The sequence below is a fragment of the Phasianus colchicus genome, chromosome 15 (genome assembly GCF_987193195.1).
Source record: "Phasianus colchicus chromosome 15, bPhaCol1.hap1.1, whole genome shotgun sequence".
Lineage (NCBI taxonomy): Eukaryota > Metazoa > Chordata > Aves > Galliformes > Phasianidae > Phasianus > Phasianus colchicus.
In genome coordinates this window covers 17,038,806-17,061,405 of record NC_143450.1, presented here as the reverse complement: position 1 = coordinate 17,061,405, position 22,600 = coordinate 17,038,806, and the positions used below count along the sequence as shown (strand labels likewise).

The 22,600-nt window shown below is 44.0% G+C and overlaps 1 protein-coding gene across 7 annotated transcripts in view; it reads left to right on the top strand.

Annotated features, from left to right (window-relative positions):
* Positions 1 to 22,600, top strand: part of RAPGEF6 (Rap guanine nucleotide exchange factor 6) — a 105,833-nt gene that overhangs the window by 9,779 nt on the left and 73,454 nt on the right. For all 7 annotated transcript variants that reach the window (XM_090150712.1, XM_090150708.1, XM_090150706.1 and 4 more), the window contains exons 2-5: positions 9,684 to 9,754; positions 10,356 to 10,412; positions 10,904 to 10,987; positions 19,856 to 19,925. In XM_090150712.1, the coding sequence (XP_090006838.1) occupies positions 9,684 to 9,754; positions 10,356 to 10,412; positions 10,904 to 10,987; positions 19,856 to 19,925 (282 nt within the window). The remainder of the gene's footprint in view (positions 1 to 9,683; positions 9,755 to 10,355; positions 10,413 to 10,903; positions 10,988 to 19,855; positions 19,926 to 22,600) is intronic.

The window sequence follows — 22,600 nt, the reverse complement described above, 5'->3', positions numbered from 1 at the left end:
CTTAGCTCTGCTGGTTATTGGTTATCTTCTAGCATGTTAGGAGAGCATCAAATCGTAGCAGAACAAGTTAAAAAATGAATAACTGCCTTATGGAATTATCTCTTATTTGGGAAAAACAAGACTGTAAGATGTTGATATTCAAGTGTCCCATCCTCCACAGTCTGATTAATAGGTGTTGGTCATCTTGGTCTGCAGGGAAAGGATTTTTGCATTGTGCTGTGGGCACATACAGTTTGACTTTTTGTCCAAATAGGAATTCCTTCAGAGAGAATTCCAGAGCTGTGGCAATACTTTTCACCTGAACAGTTTGCATTTACGAGAGCTGGAGAGAGAGTTCTGCCTTTACTGTGTGTTGTGTATTCAGAGTTGTGAGACCTCAAATCACTTCTGCTGCTGGACATCGACTGGGAGGGTTTTCATGCTTTTGTCACAGCCTAGTGATAGGCTGCCTTGGTTTGGCCAAGTAGAAGTGGTCTTCCCAACTTGTTGCAGAGGGAGTTTCTGTTCCTGTTTCCCACTTGAAGTAGGAAGGAAGCTGGCAGTCGTGTGTTAGGCTACTGACCTCCTGTCAATAAACTTGCTGCTTCCATTTGTGCTGGTAGTGCTTCCTTCAGCAAACTCTTGTGTAGCTGATGTTACACGTGACTCACGGGGTGGTTGGAGGAGGCTTTATGGGGTTGCTGAGCTGGTGGGACTGTCTGGTACTTCTGCAGGAGGTGGTTCTCTCCCCTGTGCTCTGTAGCTGCTTTGGCAGCCCAGCTTTGCTGGGAACAGAGCTTAAAGCTCCTCCTGTCCTGGTGGGTGGGTTTTCTGCCCATTTACTGAAATAAACTGTCACTGTCAGTGCTGCTGTAAAGGAGGAAATGAGGAAATGTGACAGCAAGCTGAGGGTGGGATGCAGCATGCCTGTCATTTAGCACACAGTGACCTGTGCACAGTTGTCCAGCTGTACTCTGGGACCTGGGCCATGTTTCTTTGGCAGTTTCCAGGATCTCTGCGTGTAGATGAGACTTGTTGTGAGCTCAGAGTGTGAACTGTGAGCTGCTGTAAGGTGCAGGGGGCTTATTGGCATAGAGCAAGAGCTATATGGAAGCATTTTCCAAGGTAGGAACGTTTGACAGCTGAATTCTCACACTCGCCATAGGTCTGTGATATGAAATTACTGGCCAATAATTACTTTGTCTGTGAGCCACAGGTCAGTAGTTGTTATTTGAAAATCTTCGTCTCATCATTGTCTTGTCACTGCCTGCTACCAGAACCTTCTTTCATTTGAGATTTTTCTGTGCTGTGATGTCCTGTGAATTTATGGCCTCCTGCCCTGTCTCCCGAAAGAAACATTTTGACAGCATTTTAAATTGTATTTTTTCTGGCCTTAATAACAAAAGTTATCAAAAATAAATGCAAGAAAGCCCACGTAAGCATGCAAGCTAAAGCTTTAAGCTTAGGAAAAGCTCTGTTTTTTTTATCGCTGCTCTATCTATAAAATTATGACTTCCAAGACAGAAGCAACAGTGTATGTAACCCCATCTGCCCTGTAAACCTCACTGGTGGAACCTGGCTGTCCCTCTGCTGCTTTTTTTCCTTCAGACAAGAGACACCATTATGCTGTAAGTATTGCCCAAGAAAGAGGAGACTGTGCTCACATTTCTGACTTGCTGCACCCTGAATTTTCAGAAGCTGCATTTAGTCTTTGATTCAGGACTCTGTAAAAGACACAGTGGTCCTTCTTACAGCTGGGCAGCCCTCATACGGAAGCGAAGGACCCACTCGTGGGTGGTGTTCACAAGTGGTGTTGGTTTTTGCTGGTACGTTGCCTGAAAGGGGCTGATGGAGCACAGCAGACCTGCAGCAAGCAGTCTGGGCAGTGCTGCGTGACTGGTGGCAGCACGACTACCTTCTTACAAAAAGCTGGAAACTTCCCTGCTTACTTTGTGTCTCTCAAATCCTGCAGTATGGCAAATTCTGTGTATGGCTACATAGAATTTGGGGGTGACAGCATTTAGCACTCAGCATGGTGCACATTGATGATGCTTTGATTTTTTTTAATTTTTTTTATTATTATTATTTTTTTTCCCTTCAAGCATTTGTCATGGGTGCTTGTGCCCTGAAGAAGGGCTGTGGGTGCCAGGTTCTGCCCCAGGAGGTGCTGCTGAGGGCTGGCTGTCCCACCAAACACTGCTGTGCTGTGAGTGCTGCTCAAAATACAGGTGCCCAAATTTCAGCTGTATTGAGTAAAATGCCCGAGCTGCAATACAGGATCCTTCTGTTCCTCTTGGAGGGGTGTATGTGTTCTTCATTTCTACTGTCATGTGCACAACTGTCCGGAGATCTGTGTTGTAATGCTGTGTTGCAGCATTCTGTTGCTGGCCCCAGCATTGCATTTCCTCACCCTATCTTCTTCAACATGAGCTGATGAAACAAAAGTCTGAGTCTTAAGTTAATGATGGAGGTGCTTCTGGAAACCTGTTTGGGGCTCAGATTAAGTTAGCATTGGATGTTTTTTCATTTGCAGTAAATAATGGCAGTTTAGCAAGCAAAAGTAATCTATTCAATACTGTTGAGATACTGATATTTGAAAGTGGGTTTATTATATCCGTAGAGAGTACTGTTGAATCTCTTGGAGAGTGAGGAATCCCTGGGGGTGTTGCCTTGCAAATTGGTGGTGATTGTGGTTTCACTGGAATGGTGTAGCTGTGATTTGGCTGGTTTGAGGTCCGTGTAGGTAAGAATAAATAGCCTCTGATTTTTGGTTGCTCTGAGCTGACTGAAGGAGAACCTTCCATGTTATCTGCTTTGCAGCTCAACATGGCCCCTTCATTTTATGTCCTTACGCTTAAATGATCGTTTGTAATTACCAGGGAAGATACCTGTACCTCTCATACTACCATTGATTGGGCTTCAAACCTTTCTTCATATACTTACATCATTAAATTTCCTCCTCGGCTCAGATCCCTGAGCTCCATTGTGGTTTCTGACACAGGTATTGCTGAGAACCACAGCAGCACATCTTAAAGCAGCAGCCAATTGCCAGCATTCTGAGCTCTGCTGCAGTGGTTTGTGTCCCTACAGGCAAGAGCATTAAGAGCTACTGGTTTACCCTTTTTCTGTTAGGGATGTGTGTGTATATGCATACAGAAGTGCTAACATACTGCGTGTTGTTGTAGCTGTATTAGAATTTAACTATCAGGATCAGCATTCAGATAATCACAGCTTGTCTCTGGGACAGGATGGTGGTTGCTCCCCATGTGTTGGGCCCTCCAACAGGGCTCAGGAGGAGCTGCTGCTCGGCACCTTGCTGCTTTCCTTCTCATCTCTAATGGCATTACTGTGGGTATGAAGGAGCTGGAGATTGACTTTTTCTTTTACTCTTTCATTGGTTTAATTGAAAGAGGTTGTGGGAGAGCTTTACTTTTCGTGCAGTGCTTTGTTTGCAATTACCATCTTCTCTTTTTTTCCCCCAACCTGCTGATGCCTTGTCATTAATGATGAATGAAAACACAGTATTTTTAACTGGAAGCAATGTGATGACTTTAATAGTGTACTGGTGTACCAAGCTGTTTTGAGACAGTTTGCAGGGCTGGGTTCCTCTGCATTGCCTGCATCTGAGCAGGTGACTCAAGTTACAATATTGGTAAGAGATCTCATGTTGACTTCGGTATTATTTATTTAGCAAAACTTAATTTCCTGACAGACATTATCTTTGCTTCCTTGATTTCACAAAGGAATACTTAATGATATACGACAAAATCATAAATACACCATTATGAAACTGCATGTTATACTTACCCATTTATGTAAAACTCCTGGTGTTAATTTATTGGGGACTAACTGCAGTGAAGTGTTTTTGTTTGACCTGTTAATCTTTGAGCTTACGATGTCAAACAGAGCTTAGTGGTGGATGTTTGGTGTAGATGGAGCAGTGATAGGATGTCACTGCTGAGTTCTGCTCTGGCAGGGCAGAGTGGGAAGCAGCACCAGCAAATCTTCTGCTGGATGGGCACAGCCACACCACGAGCTCAGGTGCTTGGTGGAACAAACTGTGTGCAGGCACTCAGAGCTGTCAGTAATGGATAATGGACCTTCAGATTTCATCATCTGCTTCCTTTCTCCTTGTCCCTGGGTTCCTGTGCCAAATTTCTGATAAAATAAGATCCTCTTCCTTAGCATTTCAGAATTCAGGCCCTCCCTACCTGATTCTTTTTTTTCCCTTGTGCTTTCAAACCTGTTCCTCTTAGTTTCTCTGTGAAGTAGGCAAACAGGTGTCTTTGGGGCTGGGACAAACCCTGTTTAACCTGAGTGCTGTCATCTGGGGGCAGCGGGTAGTGACAGATAATGAGCTGCTCGGTTAGGAAGTGTGGGTTGACCTGGAAGCCTGAAGGCTCTCCTTTCACTTGTTGGCTTAGTGCTGCTCCTGTGTTCTTTAGTCCCTTACTGAACAACACTTGATAAGAACCCCTGCTCCTTGGTAGGTGTGACTGTTGTGACTAATTCTGGGCATTCTGAGCTTCCCATGCGATTGAGCTGTGAGCTCAGCTTGCTTTTGGTTTTCTGAGTTCAACATAAAAATCTGAAAGGTGTACTAAAACTGAAATAATGAGTGTATGGTAGCTTTATAGCAATGCTTTCCTTAAAGGTAGCTTTCCATAGCTGCACGTGTGTTCTGAGCCTCAATAAGAGCCGTGCATCAGATACCCAAAGCCCTGTGAGCCGCTGCCTTGGAGCTGTTTGATGCTCCTGGCTCTGCAACTGGGGCCTCAGGATCTGCTCTGCAAAACCCAAAGGAAGTTTTCTACTCTTTCTTCCCTCTTGTGCAAAGCGAGGGCTCCAGAAGTGCTGACTCAGTGTGATGAAACAGCAGTAAAAACAATAATAAAAAATAAACTCCCTCCCTCATTCTTCAAGTGTTTTTCTTTCTACCAGAGTCTTCTATCATCACAGTCCAGGGTTCATGGGTGGAGGCTGTTTATCTGTTCTGGGTGGGGGAGTTGCTGGGGAGCAGAGACACTTTTTGTTTTATTTTCATGTAGAAGAACTTTGCTTTATTTTTTTCTGTTATTTTTTTTTTTCTCTCCTGGAAATGAGTAGTCCCATGGCGATGCTTTCTGTCTAGAAATAAGCTGTAGTGGTGGCTCTGGGGCCTGTGTTCTTAAAGCAGATCTGTCTTTTTCAACTTGTGTTAAGGATACTTCTGTTCCTGGGTGTGAAATGTAATTCTGAAGTCTGTGCCTGTGGCCCTGCATGCATGTTGTGGGGAAGTGCATTTAAGACATAGGAAACTGCATGAGCCCCTTTGAGAGATGTGCTGTGTTTGCAGGAAGAAAAACCAATCCAAACCTGCAAACGTTACTTCTGACAGTCCAGAAAAACTGAAGCCAGATTTTCAGTTTCCTATTGGTGGCTGTGCTATTAACTCATGCTGTCAGTTGTACTCGCTTCCTGGATTCCGGGCAGAAATGCAGTCCCTTGTGTCTCCTCCTGCTGGATGAAGGTGGCACAGTGGGCAGAAGCAGTGTGTGCCAGCTGGGCCACGTGGGGATGGAACAGCCCTGGATATTGCCTGATATCTTGTCCTAATGTGGCCGAGACCTGGAGCTGTCTGATAGATGGGTACATGAGGAGGCTGTCCCTTGGCCATCTGAAGCTGTTCTGTTGTCTGCCTGTAGTGATCCCGTGCTATAAAATCATCATAAACAATTCAGGGTTTTTTAGCAAGATCCTAGGAAAGTTCATCTTTTCTTAAATAAACGCCCGGAGTGAGCAGACTGCTAATTGAGACCAGAGAGGTTTCACTTGTTGCTCTTCTTTAGAGAGAAGATTTCTTCATGAAATACATTCTGCTTTCTTCCTGAGTAATGCTGTGTGGCTCTGAAGCAGCGGAACCAGTTCACTTCACACAGACATCACTGGGAGCAGCCTGAGCAATTCAAGGCTGCTGCTGTGTTGGACAGGAGGCACTTCAGGCTGGTTTTTGGATTTTCTGGTATTTCTTGCATCAAGTGGTGTGACACGCTTTGCTCCTTAGTAGTGCTCCTTCAGCTATGCTGTCCTGTGCAAATGCTGTGTGTCTGAGTGATCCATCTTTTCTCCCTAATAACGCCTAAGCTTTGTGTATCCATTTCGTTTAAAGGCCGTTAGCTAAGCAGGAGGATGCTTTAAAGGGAATTGCTGCTCTTGGTGTGCTGCCCAGCTCTAAGTGAAGAGCCCAAAGGCGGTATTATTTCACACAAAAACATTAATGAAGTCAGATAGCCTTGTCACCAAGCAGGGCACGTACTGGTGGGGGCCAGGAGTGGCTGTGCCCTGTCCTGTTGTGGTCCCCCAGCCAAGAGATGGCTTTGTTCCCATGCGAGGGGCAGAGCTGGGTGCCTCCTGGGGTCAGCGCCTCTGCCACAGTGATCTCTGAATATATGGAACGTGGGTCAGGCAGCTCGAGAATGTTTCTGTGTTTTTATTTCTAGTGTTACACCATCAGGAAAGAATTTGGGAGGACTATTTTTACAATTGGCCTTAAACAGGGAGTAAAGGAAACGGTGCGGATTCCAGCCTTCGGTGAAGTAACAGGAAGGGAAGCAATGAAAACCATAAACCATGCTGAGCAACATTTCCTCTCTTCTGCTGCACCCCCTACAGGTGACAAAGTCTGTATTGAGGCTGACGGGATTCCTAATGAAAGATGCATTCAATCTATATAAGGAGCCTGCTGAATCACTGCGGGGTGAGGCAGGGCAGGCTGGAGGAGAGCTGCTGGCAGCTTGCTGTCTGTTTTCCCAAGAACTTTTGTTTGCTTTACTGAAATCTAGACATTTTAAATAACTACTTTAATTCAGAGATGACTTGATCTGGGACAACAGCTGAACAAAACCCTTATCCTCGTACCAGTTTGGGCTTCAGATGCCTTCAGTGAACAGAGCACTGGGTTGGTGCTGCATGTTGTACCGAGTGCAGCTGTGTGGGGACTCCTTCCTCAGCCCTTGCATGTAATGTGCTGGGCAGTGCTAGAAGGGTTGTGGAGGGATTTATGGCTTCCTCAGTTTCCTTGGTACCTCTTTGACTGCTAAGGATGGCTCTTGGGGTGATTTATCAGAATGCACAACAATGAGATCATGTTGGAACTGTTCACTCTGCTTTCCTTCGAAACAGAACAGATTTCCTGCTCAGCATTTTTAAAATAACCATGTGTTACTGGAACACCTGGCTAGGGTCACATCATACAGAACATCAGCTTTTTGTTTGATGTTTACTTCTGATGCAGTAATTTCGTCCTTGTTCCAAAGTGCCCACCCTTAGCACCGCAGGAGGGTTTGGAAACCTTATTACCACCCTACAGCATGTGAATGTGCTTCTTACAGAGCGCAGTTGTGCTGGCTGAGCTGTGGTTGGTTTGTTTGGAAAATGCTGTGAGCAGAACTCTGTAGTTGAAACCCTCCTCCTCTGCCCCTGGATCCTCCATCCCAACCCCTACAGCTTCTCCATGGATTAAAGGGCGAAGGCGCAGGAGGTGATACAGCCTCAGGCTGCCTGGGTGGCAGGGGCACTCCTTACTGAGAGTGGATGTTAAGCTGTTAAAAGTTAACTCAAATAAAACTCGAAGAAGGCTGTGAATTCCCTTTGTCCTTAGGACAGGGGTGAGCTGTGCTTCAGCAGCTTCCCTGGGTGAGTAACAGTGTGCGGGCGGCACTGCGGCACGCTGCTGCTGGGGAGGTGCCCATAGCACAGGGATTGCTGCAGCATCCGCGTCCCAGCCCCCATGGCTCTCAAGCCCGTCCTGGCAGCGTTCACAACCACTGCTTGCTGCTCTGTGCCCCTTGTAACATCACTTGAGTGGACAGAAAACATGGGCATACCCCTCCATAAGGAAACGGGGGCAGGCAGTTGTCTGTTAAAGACTGAAGAGTGTATTGGGGTGTACTATTTAAAGGGTGTTTTAGTTTCAGGGTGGTTAAAAGCTCTAAAAATACAGATTACAAAATAAAAAAACCCACCAACTTGGACCTTGGTCCATGTGCGCATGGTGGATTTGCTTTATTGTTAACTATCATCTCATGCGTTGGCAGAGATTGCCTGTAAGCTCTCAGGGAGTGCTCCGAGTTCTGCTCGTGTGCCATTTATTGTTGCACTTTGGGTTCGCTGTTTTTATGGCACTTTCTGCCATGGCTATCTGTAAGAGTGATCTCTGCCCTTTGTGCTGTGGTTATGTGTTGGTCTGGTGCTGCAGCACACATCAGGTTTTTAAAGTAACTGCTCCTCATCTCATGCTCAGCTTTATGTAGAGGAGCTGCCCTGCTCCGGGGGCAATGCTGCCATGAGGATGTGGTCACTTCTTGGAGATGCAGCCTGAGCAGTGCAGGAGCAGCAGCTCTATCTGCATGCAGCTTAAACAGCTCACAGCAGTGGTGGTGCACAGCTGTTGTTGCAGTGAGGCTGGGCGGTGGGAAATCCTAGCTTTGTAGATATGAATGTTAAGCATTCAGGCTTTCTGTTTAACTTTCATGGGTTTGGTAATGACATTTAAAAAAGAAAAAAAAATTGGGAGTTTTATTGGTTTTACATGGCCTGCAATTACATCTGACCTTTCATTTGGTACAACAGTCCGTATCCGCTATATTTCTAAACACTGGGTATTAAGCCAAAGAACTTTCCTAAAGCAAACCCACTGTAAATTTTCATGCTAGCATTCATATTGATTTCTCTTTTGCAAATGCTGTATAAATGCAGTGCTGGAGAACTCAGAGCATATTTTCTGAGGCTGAGCTGGAGAGTCAGTGGTATGTAACTACGTGCTGTGTGTGTTAAAGCCAGCAGCCCACCTGCTCAGGACAGAACCCAGGGTGAGGAATGGCCCTGGTGAGCTTCCCTGGACGTGTGGTCTGTACCAACAGCAAATATGTTGGTGAATAAAGAAAATTCTGTGCAGAGAGGAGCTCAAACTGCTGCTTCTCCTAATTACCCATTCTGTATAAAATCTTGTCTTCCACGTGGAATCATCTGCATGTTGGAATACTGTTGCTTCAAGAAAGTTGGTTCTGTCCGTGGCTGCTGAAGGGTGGCTCTGTGATGCTGAGACCTCACAGCAGGAGGAGGGAGACGAATCCAAACCTGTGTGCTTTGTGCCTTTGTCAGAATGTGCTGGAGGAGCTGCTGGTGCTGGGCTGAGCCAGAGGCTTATTGTGCTGCAGCTGGGTCTGAGATGGATGCAAAATGTCACTTGTACCGAGTTATGGAGAGGTGCTGTAGCCCTCTGCGCTGCGGGGGCTGTGCTGTATGGTTTAGGTTTTCTCACGTTCTTTGCTATTAGCAAAGCATTTCTACAGAGTTCCCTGATCTCTTCCCTCTTTAGAACAGGTGTTAAAACATTTTAGATGTGCTATTCATCCAATATGAGAAGTCATACTGCTTGTTATACCGCGTTTGCTGTGGTATCCGTTCATGTACATTGTGTTTTCAGATGCATTTTAATAGCAGGCTGCCTTGCTCAGGTAACTGTGCAGCCATTGCTGCAGCAGCTGAAGTGTGAGTATTTTGTGCATCCCAGCCTGGCTGCTGAGCTGGGCTGTGAGCATCAATACAGTTTCCTGTGAGGCTGTAGAACTTACTTCAGTATTGGAGAAAGTAATGCAGAAATGATTAGATGCTGTGAATAAAATTGCTCATATCTTTTTTTTTTCTTTTTTTTGTCTTTTTAGGACTTAAATACTATCTACACCTTCCTTCATGGGCTGGACATACTCTCACACTTCAGGGAGCATCAGCTGAGGTAAAGTACTGTGGCAGTGGTGCTGTGTGCCATAGGTGCTGTCGGGGTGTTTGTTGTGGAGGTGAGCAGGGGTTTCTCTGCCTGCACTTAGAGGTGGCAGAACGTGAGCTGAGTTCTTTGCTGAGCTGTGTCACTGCAGTGCTGTGGCACAGAGTGCAAGCTAATGAGCTCTGCTGACAATGAGGGCAGGGCTTACTGCCATTTGTCTGCAAGGGACTGTGTAGGAAGTACCCCATGTTAGCTCCGGGTTGCGGATGCCTTTGACTGTTTCAGACATCCAGATGATCTCAGAACACACAAAATGGAAGGCCAACAAAGCACAAAAAGTGCGTTGGAAGTATTTTAGTGCCTTCGGTTCTGTTGCTATGGCTAATTCCAACGTGTAGGAGTGATTTAAGCACTTAGAGAACAAGCTGAATGTTATCTATTTGGATAATGAAGAACACCGTAATAATTTGAATTTTCTGGTGAAGCACATCCTTTATTTAGAACAAAAATAGTTGAGTTTGAGGTCTTAAAGCGATTCTGCTGAAATGTGGTGATTAATGGCTTATGATCTTTGGGGATTACCATTGAAATTAAATGTCATCTTCTCCTTCAGAATAATGTCATCCAGCGCTCGCTATGAGAGGTACAAGGGCAACCAAGTTCTCTTTTGGTAAGTATAGATATTGCTGTGGGAGTTCTCCAGCAGAAGTGTAAACAAAACCACTGTAATGCGTGCTGTAATACATCATTTCCTCTTTTAGCAGTTGTAGATACAAGACTTACAATGCACAAGCTTGGCCAGGCTGGCTGAGAGCTTTGACGAGAGCTGGGGATAGCAGTGCTGGTGCCTGGGTGGTGCCCACCAGCTGGCAGCACGGCTCCGTTGGCAGCAGCAGTGTGGCTGTGTACACCAAGAAACCAATGCAAAAAAAGCAGGCTGGGCTCCTCAGGAGGGGCTGGCAGCAGTGGAGGCACCTCGGGAGGAGCGGGGACTGGTGGCAGTGGTGGGGATGCTCAGCAGGTGGCACTCTTCCCCTGGCGCTGGCTGCTGAGCACAAAGCCATCGCTTTGCTGGGATGACACTTTGTGTAGCACTTCGTGTTTCTGAGCTGCTGTAAAGAGAAGGTCGATAGCAATGATTTCTGGTGCCTTTTCTTACAGTTCAGAAACTATTGCAAGATGCTGGTACATACTGCTTTCTGGATCTGTGCTCATGAAGGACTCCATGTTTTTACCACCTTGCAGGTAGGTGAAATTGTAGTTTGTTGTATTTTCCAGGTTAAGTCAAGATCTGTTTTCAAACCAATGCTGATGCTACTATAACTTTTTTACAATTTTTAAGATCATTTTTTCTTTTTTTTTTTCCTGAAGTCAGACAGTGGACAAAAATGTTCTGCTAACTTCATTTAAATCCCTTCTACTCTTTGTTCATTAAATACCAACCAACCATCAGGTCTTGCCTGGCTGAATTTTTTTTAGTTTGAGAGAATTTTTATGTGGCTTATTAACTCAGGGACCCTTTGAATCACTCCTCCATGGCTGCTTTTTTAGAGGACCTTGTCTCAAAAACACTGCTGTAGATCATGCAGTTTCTGTCTTTGGTTTGAGGCTGTATTTTAATGGCTTCTGTGATTTCTGTGTGAAGGAAGTGAATAGAGGCCAGTGGTGTTGGTTCCTGAGAGCTGCAGCACAGGGAGTGCTGGGATGTGCTTGAATTGAGGCTTGATATCTCAATTGAGCTGGACCTTGCTGTGCTGTGATGCTGTGCTTGACCTTGTGCATGACGCAGTGTTTGTTTCATTGTATCTTGAAACTGTGCTTCTGGGGTAGGCAGGAGTGCTTAGGAAAAAAAAAAAAGGTGGTGTGATGGGCTGCATCTCCTGCCAGCAACTGAACTGGAGTTCAGCAGTCCAGAAGTGAGGATGTAACAAGCTGAGATTTACTTAAAGCTTATATGAAGATGGTTGTTTTTCTGAATTTGTGGAATGTGTCACATAACTACATCATTAAGTTTCTTTGTTTTAAAGAAGAAAAACAATTCTGTTGTTGCTAGTTTACAGCATTACAGCTATATAATGGGTAATGAGGAAAAATAGCTGCTAGATAGAAAAGGGGTCACAGATTTCTGTTATGTGAACTGCTGGTTTAAATGGGGTAGCTCTTGGGATGTGTTGTCCACTCTTGCATTGAGAGCACATGAAAGGGATCGCACTCCTCTTCTGAATATCCAATTTGCTCCCTGTCTGTGTTTTCATTTTACTGGAGGAAGAAAAATGAAAAATTGAAATTCGAGCAGACCTTTGATATGCTGAAGGTTTGGAGTGAAGATACAGACATGTACAATTAGATAAACTAAAAGGATAGCTAATTAGTGAAGAGTTCAGGTGGGCAAAAAGGTGTTGAAACTGTTTGAATCTTTTTGTTTTCCCCAAAGCTTTTGACTTTGGTGGCACCAACAGACCAGTCCTGCTTGGTGAAGTATGATAGTGTTTGGTTGCCTTCCTTGGTCTGAATACCTCATGTAACACTCTTGTAGTTGATGGATCTGCAGTCACCAATGCTTTGCAGGCTATTTTCATATGAAACAGTGCCTTGGGTTATTTAGTACTATTCTTTCCATAACTATAATTAGCACTGTTTAATTACGTTTAAAGTAACACTTGATGTTATGGATTATTCCTTGTCCCTATACAAGGCGTTCTGAAAGGAGGCTCAAATTGCGTCTCTAAGAAAACACAGCATTGCCTTCATTCTCATCCCCGTGGGTATCACAGAGGTGCTCCTTTTGATAGGACACAAAAAAGTATAGTTTTCGTCCTTGCTTATTTCTGTTTTGTTCTTTTTGCTCGAGCAGTAACAGTGGAAATGGCCCATGGTGCACCATGAGGTGTGAAGCATCTTCTCAAGAATAGAAAAGCTATTTCAGACTTTGAATAGAAAGTTGGTAACACAGTAATGATAATTACCTGAGTTCCTGGATTGATTGTGATGCTGGTGTGTATCTGCTTGGTTTTTGTTTTTCTTCCAGAATCTCTCAGTGCATTTTTGTATTGCTTTGATTTTTTAAATTTTTTTTTTAATGTTTTTTTAGAAAACAAGTGCTTAACCAACTCTACTAATATTGCCCTAAAGAGAGGGAGAGAGTTTGGTTTTAAAAGACAGGACATCTGTCCATTCAGGTAATTCATTTTTGGATAAGGAGCTCAATGCTGTGCATTTTCTGCCTAATGAGCATGTGATGCTATACCTGCATATCAGTGACATAGACTGTATGGAAGAAAACATTACTCAGTATACTGATGCATCCGTGCTGCTTTAAAAAAAAAAAAAAAAATTTAAATCATCTTTGAAGTGTTCTGTGATGCTGAAGGGAGTGGAGATGTCCTTCCAGCCCGCAGCCTTTTTGGAAGGCATACTGCTTAGCTTTCAGCTATCAGATACGAAGCCCAGCTATTTGATTTGTTGAGTATGGAATAAATGTGTCAACACGTGAGCAGAGGTGAGAGAGGTTGGAGACAGGTGTCATCTGCACAAAAGTGATGCAGGATGGTGGTAGCTTTGAGGCATCTCTGGGGAAAATGAGTGAGGACCAAAATAGAATCCTTAATGTGTGGCAGGCTATAAATACCAGGGATGAGAAATTAGGCTTTGTGGAGACCTCCTAGTGCTCTGAAAAGGTCATGAGCCAGTCTGGAATAGTTCTCATTTTGAAAGAACTGGGTGGACAGAAGCATTTACTGTAACAGATAATAGTTAGCAAATGGATTTCAGTTGGAAACTCGATCCTTGTGTATGGCTTGTGGTCACTCCCTTCCAATTATCCCCTTGTAACACTGATGTGGTAATTCCAATTGCGTGTTTATCTCTGGAGCATTTGACAAACTTCCTATGGGGGGATGTATATGTTATATGTCCATTTTCCTTGTGGCTATTTTCTGTTTTTTTCCGACTAACTGCCTTGTGTCTGTGTTTAATAGTTACGTGTGAAACTGCTGTTACAGTTATTGGTGAGATACTTTCAATTTCAGTAAGTGTGACTGGAAGGGGAAGACCTGCTGCCAATTTCCTGCTCCCTTCCCACAGCACTTGTCCTTTCCCTGTCATCTGCCCAGCCATTACCTTGACAGATGGAGGAGGCTCCAGTAGACCATTGCTTGGCCTGGCTGAGATGCTGGCCAGGCTCCCCTTTTCTTCATGTCTTGTTTCATCCATTATCTACCATTCTGATATTTAGCTCAGGAAAACCTTCCTGTCCTCCTGCAGGTCATTGAAGAGTAAAATATCTGGATTCAGACCTGAAAGAGGCATAGCCCAGCTGAAGCAGGCAGCTGCCTGTGCATCTCTGTAGGCTCTTGAGTGAATTGGGGCAGATGCTTGGGAAAGGCTTTCTGTGCAAGCTGTAATTCAGTAATTGGCTTGAAGATTGGAGGATTAAGACGTGTGTGCAGGTAGGATAAAACTTGTTCATTCATCTGATGATGAAGATGAGAAGAGCCCTGTAAGACTTTGTTTTTCTTGTTTAAACAATATAAGCAAATCAGTCATTAATGCTGGGTACAAAGATGGCCCAATCTTGATTACTGTATTGCCAGGAGAATGGATTCAGCAGTACATTTGGTACAGTAGGAAAAGAATATTGTTCTTAACATGAAAGTGATGGCCAGAACAAAAGAACAGGATTGGGGGATTTTGTGGAAGGAAAATCATGTCAGCAAGTTAAAGAGTTTTTTTGTTAACCTTGCTTGTTAATCAAGATAATTCATTTGAACAGGATATTTGAAGGAGATTACTCACAGCAAGATTAGCCATAGGAAATGTATCAAGGGCCTAGAGGAACTTCTGAAGCCAATTATGTGGATGACAACCTCCTACAGCTGTGAGAATTGAACCTTGAAGGGAAAAATACAAAGTATTGAAACATTCAAGATGTGTCTTATTGAAAACAAACAATTCTTTTCCTGACCCTTCCAAGAAATTCAGAAATGGCTGTTCTGAAATCTTACAAGTGGAGGAAATTGGTATCATTATCCCAAATTCAGGTAGTGCATTTGTTGCCTACAAACTAGTTGTCTATTTTTTTTTTAACCCAAAATCCAACCCAAATGCTTGGATTAAAGAAAATTATCATAATGAAAGAGGAACTCCAGCTTGGCTTTACGAATAGTGGCTTAGGTTGAAATTATCTTAGCTTATTTTTTATAAAATTAATTTTTGTAGATAACAATCTTTTAATATGTTTTGCAGCTTGCAGTGGCTGTTAAGCGTTTCAGTCTCTTCTGTGCCAGTTTTCTGTGCTCCCAACGCTGTGCTTTTACAGTGTTGGTAGATAAGAACCGAGGATTAAGGACTTGCTATTTGCACAACTTACATTTCTTGTACTTCAGACACCTTAACATTTTGCTTTCAAATATATTTATACTTTGAATGTATCATGTAAAACCCATCAGTTTTACCCTAAAACTTATGCCTGCCTTCTGCAAACTGTGGATTTGTGCCTTTCAGTGAACGAGCAGCTCAGAGCTCCTGCATTCCCAGATGCTGATGAAGGCATAGTGGCATCTTTCTGCTGCTGACCATCCTTCCAGGCATCCTGCCTTGGCTGGTCCTGCTGTGTCTGAGCTGTGCCTGGGCTCTGATGACTGCTGAGGCCTCCTGTCCTGGTCCCACAGCTGAGTGCTGTTTTCTGCAGGCGCTGCCTTGAGAGAAGGCTGTGATGTGTTGCAGAGCAAGATGAGCACTTGGCACATCTCTTCTGGCACAGAATAATCTTCTACAAGAGCCAAAAGAATACAGAGGGCTCTGTGCAGATCTCTTACAACCAAACGATGGCATGATCGTGTCCACAGCTCCCACCAACCCCAGTAATTTCCTTCATTGACAGTAGTAGGTAAGGCGCTGGCTGCCTCAGAACATCATCTTATCCTGAGCACAATAATTAGGGAAGACGTCTAGAGGGCGTGTCGTGCATTTCACAGCCTTTAGAATTGTTCCCAGTTAAAACTTGCAGCCAGTTTGAGAGAGAAGCCTGCAAAGCATTGCTGTTATTGACAGCTAATGCAGACAGGGTTTATGGTATTCGAGCATTAATGGGAAATGGTATTCTGCATTCAGCTGTACTCCTTGTGGTCTCAAGTTTCCTTTAAACCATTTTCTGATGGAATTAAACATTGTAATATTTTTATAATTAAGTTACTTTGAAATGCTCAGGACCTGCACGGCATATGGTGTCTTGGAAACTCTGCACCTACATTTGCCAATTTAAAAAGAAATAACACAAATGGGGAAAACCCACTTTGGTAGTAACCCTTTACTGACTTCAGCTCATCTGTTGGATTATCCATTAAAAGTGAAATATTTAAATCCTTGTGTTTTCACTTTTTTTTTCCTAATTTGGAAAGATTATAAAGAAGTCTAATTCTCTAATACAACTTCTAATCTTAATTCCCCACCGGCTTTATTTTGCAAATCAAAGGCACAGAGGCTGTCCAGTGGTTGGAAATGCAGTGAGCAGCAGTGCAACTCTGCAGCTGCCCAGGAAGGCAGTAATTCCTGTGAGGATTTCTGTGTCAGTGGCACTGTGACATACTGTGATCATGGATGAGAAGGAAGGATTCTGCCTCCTCTGCATGCAAACACTGCAGTTGTGTTACTGTATATCATGAGACTATGCAGGCTTTCTCTTATTTATTGGCCAATTACAAGCAAATTAAGCTTAGAGTATTTCTACTGGGAGTTCAGTAATATAGATGAATGTTCCAAACTGTTTGCAATACTGTGTAGTGCATCTGTTGGTAATTGAGAAAGGTGATGGGGATGTCTGGGCCTGGGCAGCAGTTACCTTGCAGCAGGCATGCTGGCTGTTTGCTGGGCAGCTGCTTTGCATGAGAGGCTCTCTGAGGAAAGCAAAGTGATTTTCAAATGAAGATGAGCTCTGACTTGAGAAAAAAATGCTTCTATTCATAAACAAATTAAAAAACCCAACAAACAAACAAAACCCAAACCTAACAAACAGTCCTTACTTCCTTTATTATGCAACTTATCAATGTGTTCCTGGTGAGAGATGTCTTTGCCTTGCAGAAAGCCAGGCAGCTCACTGAGTCAGGCAGGGCGTGAGGTCACTGGGTTCTGCTTGCAGTGGTAAAAAAGTACAGTTTGTCCTCATCTGTGTGTTCCTGCAGGCTGTTTGACAGGCAGGCAGTTTGGGATGAGAATATTCATTTAAAGCAAAATATCTGCAGCAGATTACAAGCTGTTTGCTTGGTATACCTTTGCACTGCTGTGTCAGTAATGTGGTGCAGGACAGTGCTGCAGGTAACTATTGAAAATCATCAGTAACTGTGCAATCTTGATGTCAACTTACATAGCCAGAATGACTTTGATTTTCTAGCTCCTGCAAAATACAGCATTATAAGATGCTTGATATCTCTATATTGAAGGCTTTGAGATCAGAAAATTCTGTTTCAGGACCAGACCAGGCTGCCCAGAGCCACATCCAGCCTGGCCTTGAATGCCTGCAGGGATGGGGCATCCACAGCCTCCTTGGGCAACCTGTTCCAGTGCCTCGCCACCCTGTGTGTGAAAAACTTCCTCCTAATATCCAACCTAAACCTCCCCTGTCATTGTTTAAAACCATTCCTCCTTGTCCTGTCGCTATCCACCCTTGTGTACAGTCATTCTCCCTCCTGTTCATACTCTCCTTTCAAATACTGGAAGGCCACAATGAGGTCTCCCCAGCGCCTTCTCTCCAACCTAAACAGGCCCAGTTCCCTCAACCTTTCTTCATGGGAGGCTCCTGGGAGAGGAACCAGCTTTGGTCCCTTTGGCTCAGGGAAGTCAAGCAGATCCCCAAGTGTTGCAGATCTGAGATTTGGAGCTGGGTGTTACTTGTGTAGGGCTTTGTCTGTACAAGGGAGGCATGCTGCAGAATGGGGATGGCTGGAATGAGGGAACAGCAGCTGCTGAGGAATGTGTTATCTGTGCTTTGTGTGTCGGCAGCTCAGTCTGATCCCGTGGCCTGAATCCCCATTAGCTGCCAATGCACGGCATCCCACCGGTTCAGCTTGCATTCCTTTCTCATGTGATACCATTGCTTAAGCATTTTTAATTACGAATAGCAGTGAATGAGGAGGAAAGCAAGGTTGTGGCGGCCAAGGCATGTGGGGTAAACAAAGCTGCCTTTGTTTACATGGGAGATGTTGCTCATGTGGCCGTGTCACAAGCCAGTGAGCCTCTGAAAGCTGCTGGTGCAGATGTAATAGGTGGACAGCAAGCAACAGGAGCACGCAGTATGGTTATAAGTAAGAGCCGTGATGTGGCTCATAAGCTGAATCCTCTGGCTGTAGGCAGCTATGGAATAAAGATGTGTAGATTTAAGATTTCATTGGTTACGTTCATTGAGGGGAATGTAATGGCTGGGGAAACCGTGCCCACGTCTCAGCTTGGTGAGAGAGCATCGCGTGGTGCTGCCAGGAAGTAATTAAACATGACCTACTGACTGGTAAACGAGGCGTTTGTTCCTTAGGATCTGCAGGGTGGGTTTTGTCGTTGGAACGTAATCTTTCTGTGAGTGTTTGGTTGTTGCAAAGTGCTTGATGGACCAGAAGGGGCAGTGCCCAGAGCCTGACCTTCGATTGGAGCAATGTCGTCTTCCTGTCGTGTTCTGTGCACGATCATTGCTCAATTAACAAATGTTGCAACAGAAGCAGAGCGAAGCTCAACAGTACCAGAATTATTATTATTAACAGATTATTTCTGTTTTAAAAGGATGCAGGCAATTTCTAGTTGCACGTAACACCTCTGGATTTCCATCTGAAGATTTGTTGTTTTAAATTTTTTGTGTTGTATGAAGTAAAACTAGAACTGCAGCTTATTTTTTCCTCAATGCAAATGCGCCGTGCTGCAGAAGGTTGGTTTGTTTCGCTTTGTTTTTCTCTTTTGGTTTGTGGAGGAATAGATCTGAAGTACTGCAGATGCTCAGAAGCTCACACTGCATGGCAAAAGCATGAGTGAATGCTTTTCAAGTGACTGAAGTCGTGAGAACTTCAGCTACCAGTCGCTTGCTTTACATGTGTGGAAAATACCAATTTACAGTGTGAAACCTGTGCTTTTCTGGCCTTCTCTAGCATGCGTGAGAAAATTCCAGTGTGACTTCATAGCATTCATAGCAGTTATTTCATTTACTGTTTTTTTTTTTTTTTCAGTAAATCACTAATAAAATCAAGACTTGACATTTTAATCTGCGGTGCTTCTGCTAATTGCAGTGCTTTATCCTGACAGCCTGTAGGATTGCACCAAGACTATATTTGCTGGAATAAGCTGAAGCTTTGCTTCCTTTCCTGAGAACACAAATGTCCTGAGATTTTGTATGTTAAAGTGCAGCTTATAAGCACAGGTCTTTTCAGTGGTCTGCACAGTGGTGGTGTTTCAGGGAAGGCTTTCTATGGAGATGGCTGCAACTCAAATGCTTTGTGGCTGAAATTCCAGATGTGCTTTCCAAGTGTAACCATAGCAGAAACCAGCAAAGCACATCTACTTATTAGGGTTCATCTCTGGATTTGCCTTAGCCCTGTTTTAATGCAAACATCAGTCTTTCCTTCAAGTTAGCTGATTCTTCAGTTGTGCCTGCTGATGTGTTAGAAGTTGATTGCCGTTGGCAGCCTGAGTTTGTAACACAGCAGCTACAGCTGCAGCATTGCTAATCCAGTTGGGATGCTGTTAATGAAGTAGACTTTTTTAATTTGCTGTCTGTCTGGGAAGGCTTTCACTTGAGCCCAGGCTGAGCTGGGACAGAAGGTCTGCAGCCAGTGCTGAAGGCATTGGGTTTGGGCATCTGCAAAGGGTAGTGATCTTAGGAATGAGTGTTCTTTGTGTTCGAGCTTTACATAACAGCCTGTGATGAGAGGGACTGAGTAAATAATAATTAAAAAAATATGTTAATGATGCCATTACGTTAGAAATTTTTGTACAATAATTTCACCCAATTGTTTTTTTTCTTTTCTTTTTTTTTTTTTCCAGGGTATAGTAATCTGCACCGTAGCTGATTACTTTTATTACTGAAAAGATGAGCTGAGCTGTTTGTCTCATTCTTTTTCATTTCTTTCTGTCCTTATGTAGTTTTGGCAAGCAGTCTGGAGGAAAACGAGGATGCGAATGTATCATACTGGAGCCTTCAGAAATGATTGTGGTAAGGCAGATTTTTCAGATGTATTTAATCTATCGTGATTTCTGCGAATTCTTTTTGTCTCATAGCAAGAAGCTTATTGGGAAGTATTTTATAAAATTGCAGCAAAACTGCCTTGATTTCAATTATACCGAGGGCTGCTATCATACTGGCAGTAGTTACATACATCTAATCTAGATGGGTAAATGATGGTGATGATTAGAATGATTGTATCATTCCTTCCAAAATTATATTTATTTGAGTTCCAAAAGCTTACCATTTAGGGCCGACTTAAGCATTCCTGAGTTGTGGAACAATAGACTGCTATCTTGAATATTTTATTTCCATCCTCACCCCCTGATTCATTGCTTTTTACTGGCTGGGCTAGCAATGCTGGGTCTGCTGGGAAGTGGTGCTCTTATTCTCAGCTTTGCAATTCCACATAGTGTGAAGGCTTTTAAGTAAGAGCTGAAGGAACGTAGGATGCTTAGCCAACCTTGAAGGATAAGGCTTTCAGCTTCGCTGCCATTGACCTTTTCCATGTCCATTGTACTTCCTGAGAATACTTACAAACCCTGCCAAGTTCACGTGTTCATTAAAAGGTGCTGTGTGCACAGATGTCTGCTGTGTCAGGTGAGCTCCTGCACTGCACTGTGGCACAGGGATCTGCCTGGCCTCGTGGGTGCCTTCCTGTCTGCTGGAAGCCCTTCAGGCTGATGGAGCTGAGAACAATTCACTCTGTTTCTAAACAGATCAACAGTTTAGACTATTTTCACTCACAAGCTAATTGCACGGCTCTGTGCTTACAGACCTGCTGTTCCAGGTGCTCCTAGAGCCACTGTGCTGCGTCCTGCAGAAATGCCATGGACTGGTGTAACTGCTGTTTGAGGTGGAAAGTGTGTCACTCCTCCTGGCAGTGACTCATCTGCTGCAAGTGGATTTGCTGGTTTACATGAAATATTTTCCACGGGCAAAGTGTATGTTATTGTCGTCACTGTATTTAAAAGAACAAACCACAAAACAACACCCAAACAAAAACCTAGGCAACCCAATGGGAAAAAAAAAAAGTGAAGATACACACAAAGAAGTATCATTTCCATAGAGCAAGTTGCTGTCCTTCCAATATTTGAAGGGAGCATGTAAACAGAAGGGAGTACAACTGTTTTGAGGGTGTATAGCAATAGGACAAAGGGGAATGGTTTTAAACAATGACAGGGGAGGTTTAGGTTAGATATTAGGAGGAAGTTTTTCACAGAGGGTGGTGAGGCAATGGAACAGGTTGCCCAAGGAGGCTGTGGATGCCCCATCCCTGCAGGCATTCAAGGCCAGGCTGGATGTGGCTCTGGGCAGCCTGGGCTGCTGGTTGGTGACCCTGCAGGGGGTTGGAACCAGGTGAGCATTGTGGGCCTTTTCAACCCAGGCCATTCTGTGATTCTATGAAACTGGAGAGTTTTTTGTGTGTATGACTGCTGTGAGGTTTCCCAGGGGACTGTCACAGTCCTGCAGAAGCCACTTGTATACATCAGCATTGCCAAGTGCTGACACTTGTTCCTGGAGAGAACTTCACAGCCTGGATGAGTGTCCTCTCTGCTTTAAAGTTCTTTCTTGAATTTCCTGTAGTTGATGTTAGGTTCTACTGAGAGAATAGAGGCACCTGAAAGTACCTTACGTCCACTTACGGAACTTCAGTGTCCTCTTCTGTAGGAAAATCAGTGAACTGGAAGTCCGTGGTTCACAACTTACAGGAAAATACAGCTCAAGTGCTGTCAGTTTCCTATGTGGGACTTTCAGTGGGGTGAGAAGAGAGCCTCAGTGTGGTGGCATTGCCTCACCAGTGGGCTGCTGTGACAGAAAGCGTGCTCAGCTTCATTTCCCTGATTAATTTGTATTACTTTCTCTTAATTTCTTTCATTCTTTTTTTCCAAGAGAGTTTTTCTTTAATATGCAACATACAATTAGATGTGCAATGCCTAATGAATATTTATCTTCAAGTGAAAGCATTCGCTACTTTAACCCAGTTAAAGACTGCTGCCATTCTCTGCTTTTGCTGCTGCTTTCCTCTTTTTTTCCTCTTTCTTTTTAGAATGTAAATCAGTTTTTTGAAATGGGAATCCTCTGGGAACTGACCCATTTTAGAGGCCATAAAATGTGGTCATCTTAAGTTAATGAGGATAACAGATAGTGTGTGAATAGGCAGTGTAGCTCATATTTTGGAGGCTGAACAACCTATTGAATTAATAATGGGGCCATTTGTCACTTAAGAAAATGGCCCAGAATTGCAGTGTTTCCATGTACTGAAGTTATCTTTCTGTTGTTCCTTGGCATCTTCATTTTTGTCTTTAGGTTCATTGTGAGATAGCAGAGGAGCAGCACGGTGTTTGGAGGTGCTAGCACCAAGCACAGAGTGACATTGAGGACAATCCCACGATTCCCTTTGGCTTTTGTTGGTTTTTTTTTTGTGGCAGCACACGCAGTGGGTGAAGCAGTTTGCACGGAGCAGCCTGCAGCTGCCAGAACCCAAGCGAAACAAAGCAGCACCCTTTCTTGAGAACGTGCCCACTCAGAAAGCTGATCCAGTTGTTTTCAGATAATAGATGTACAAGATGCTAGGAAGGAGCATGCTGGGCAGCAGTGCCCACCAAGCTGATGCCTGGTCCTGCACTGTGCTGTTGCAGTGTTGCAGCGCTCAGCAGAAGCCT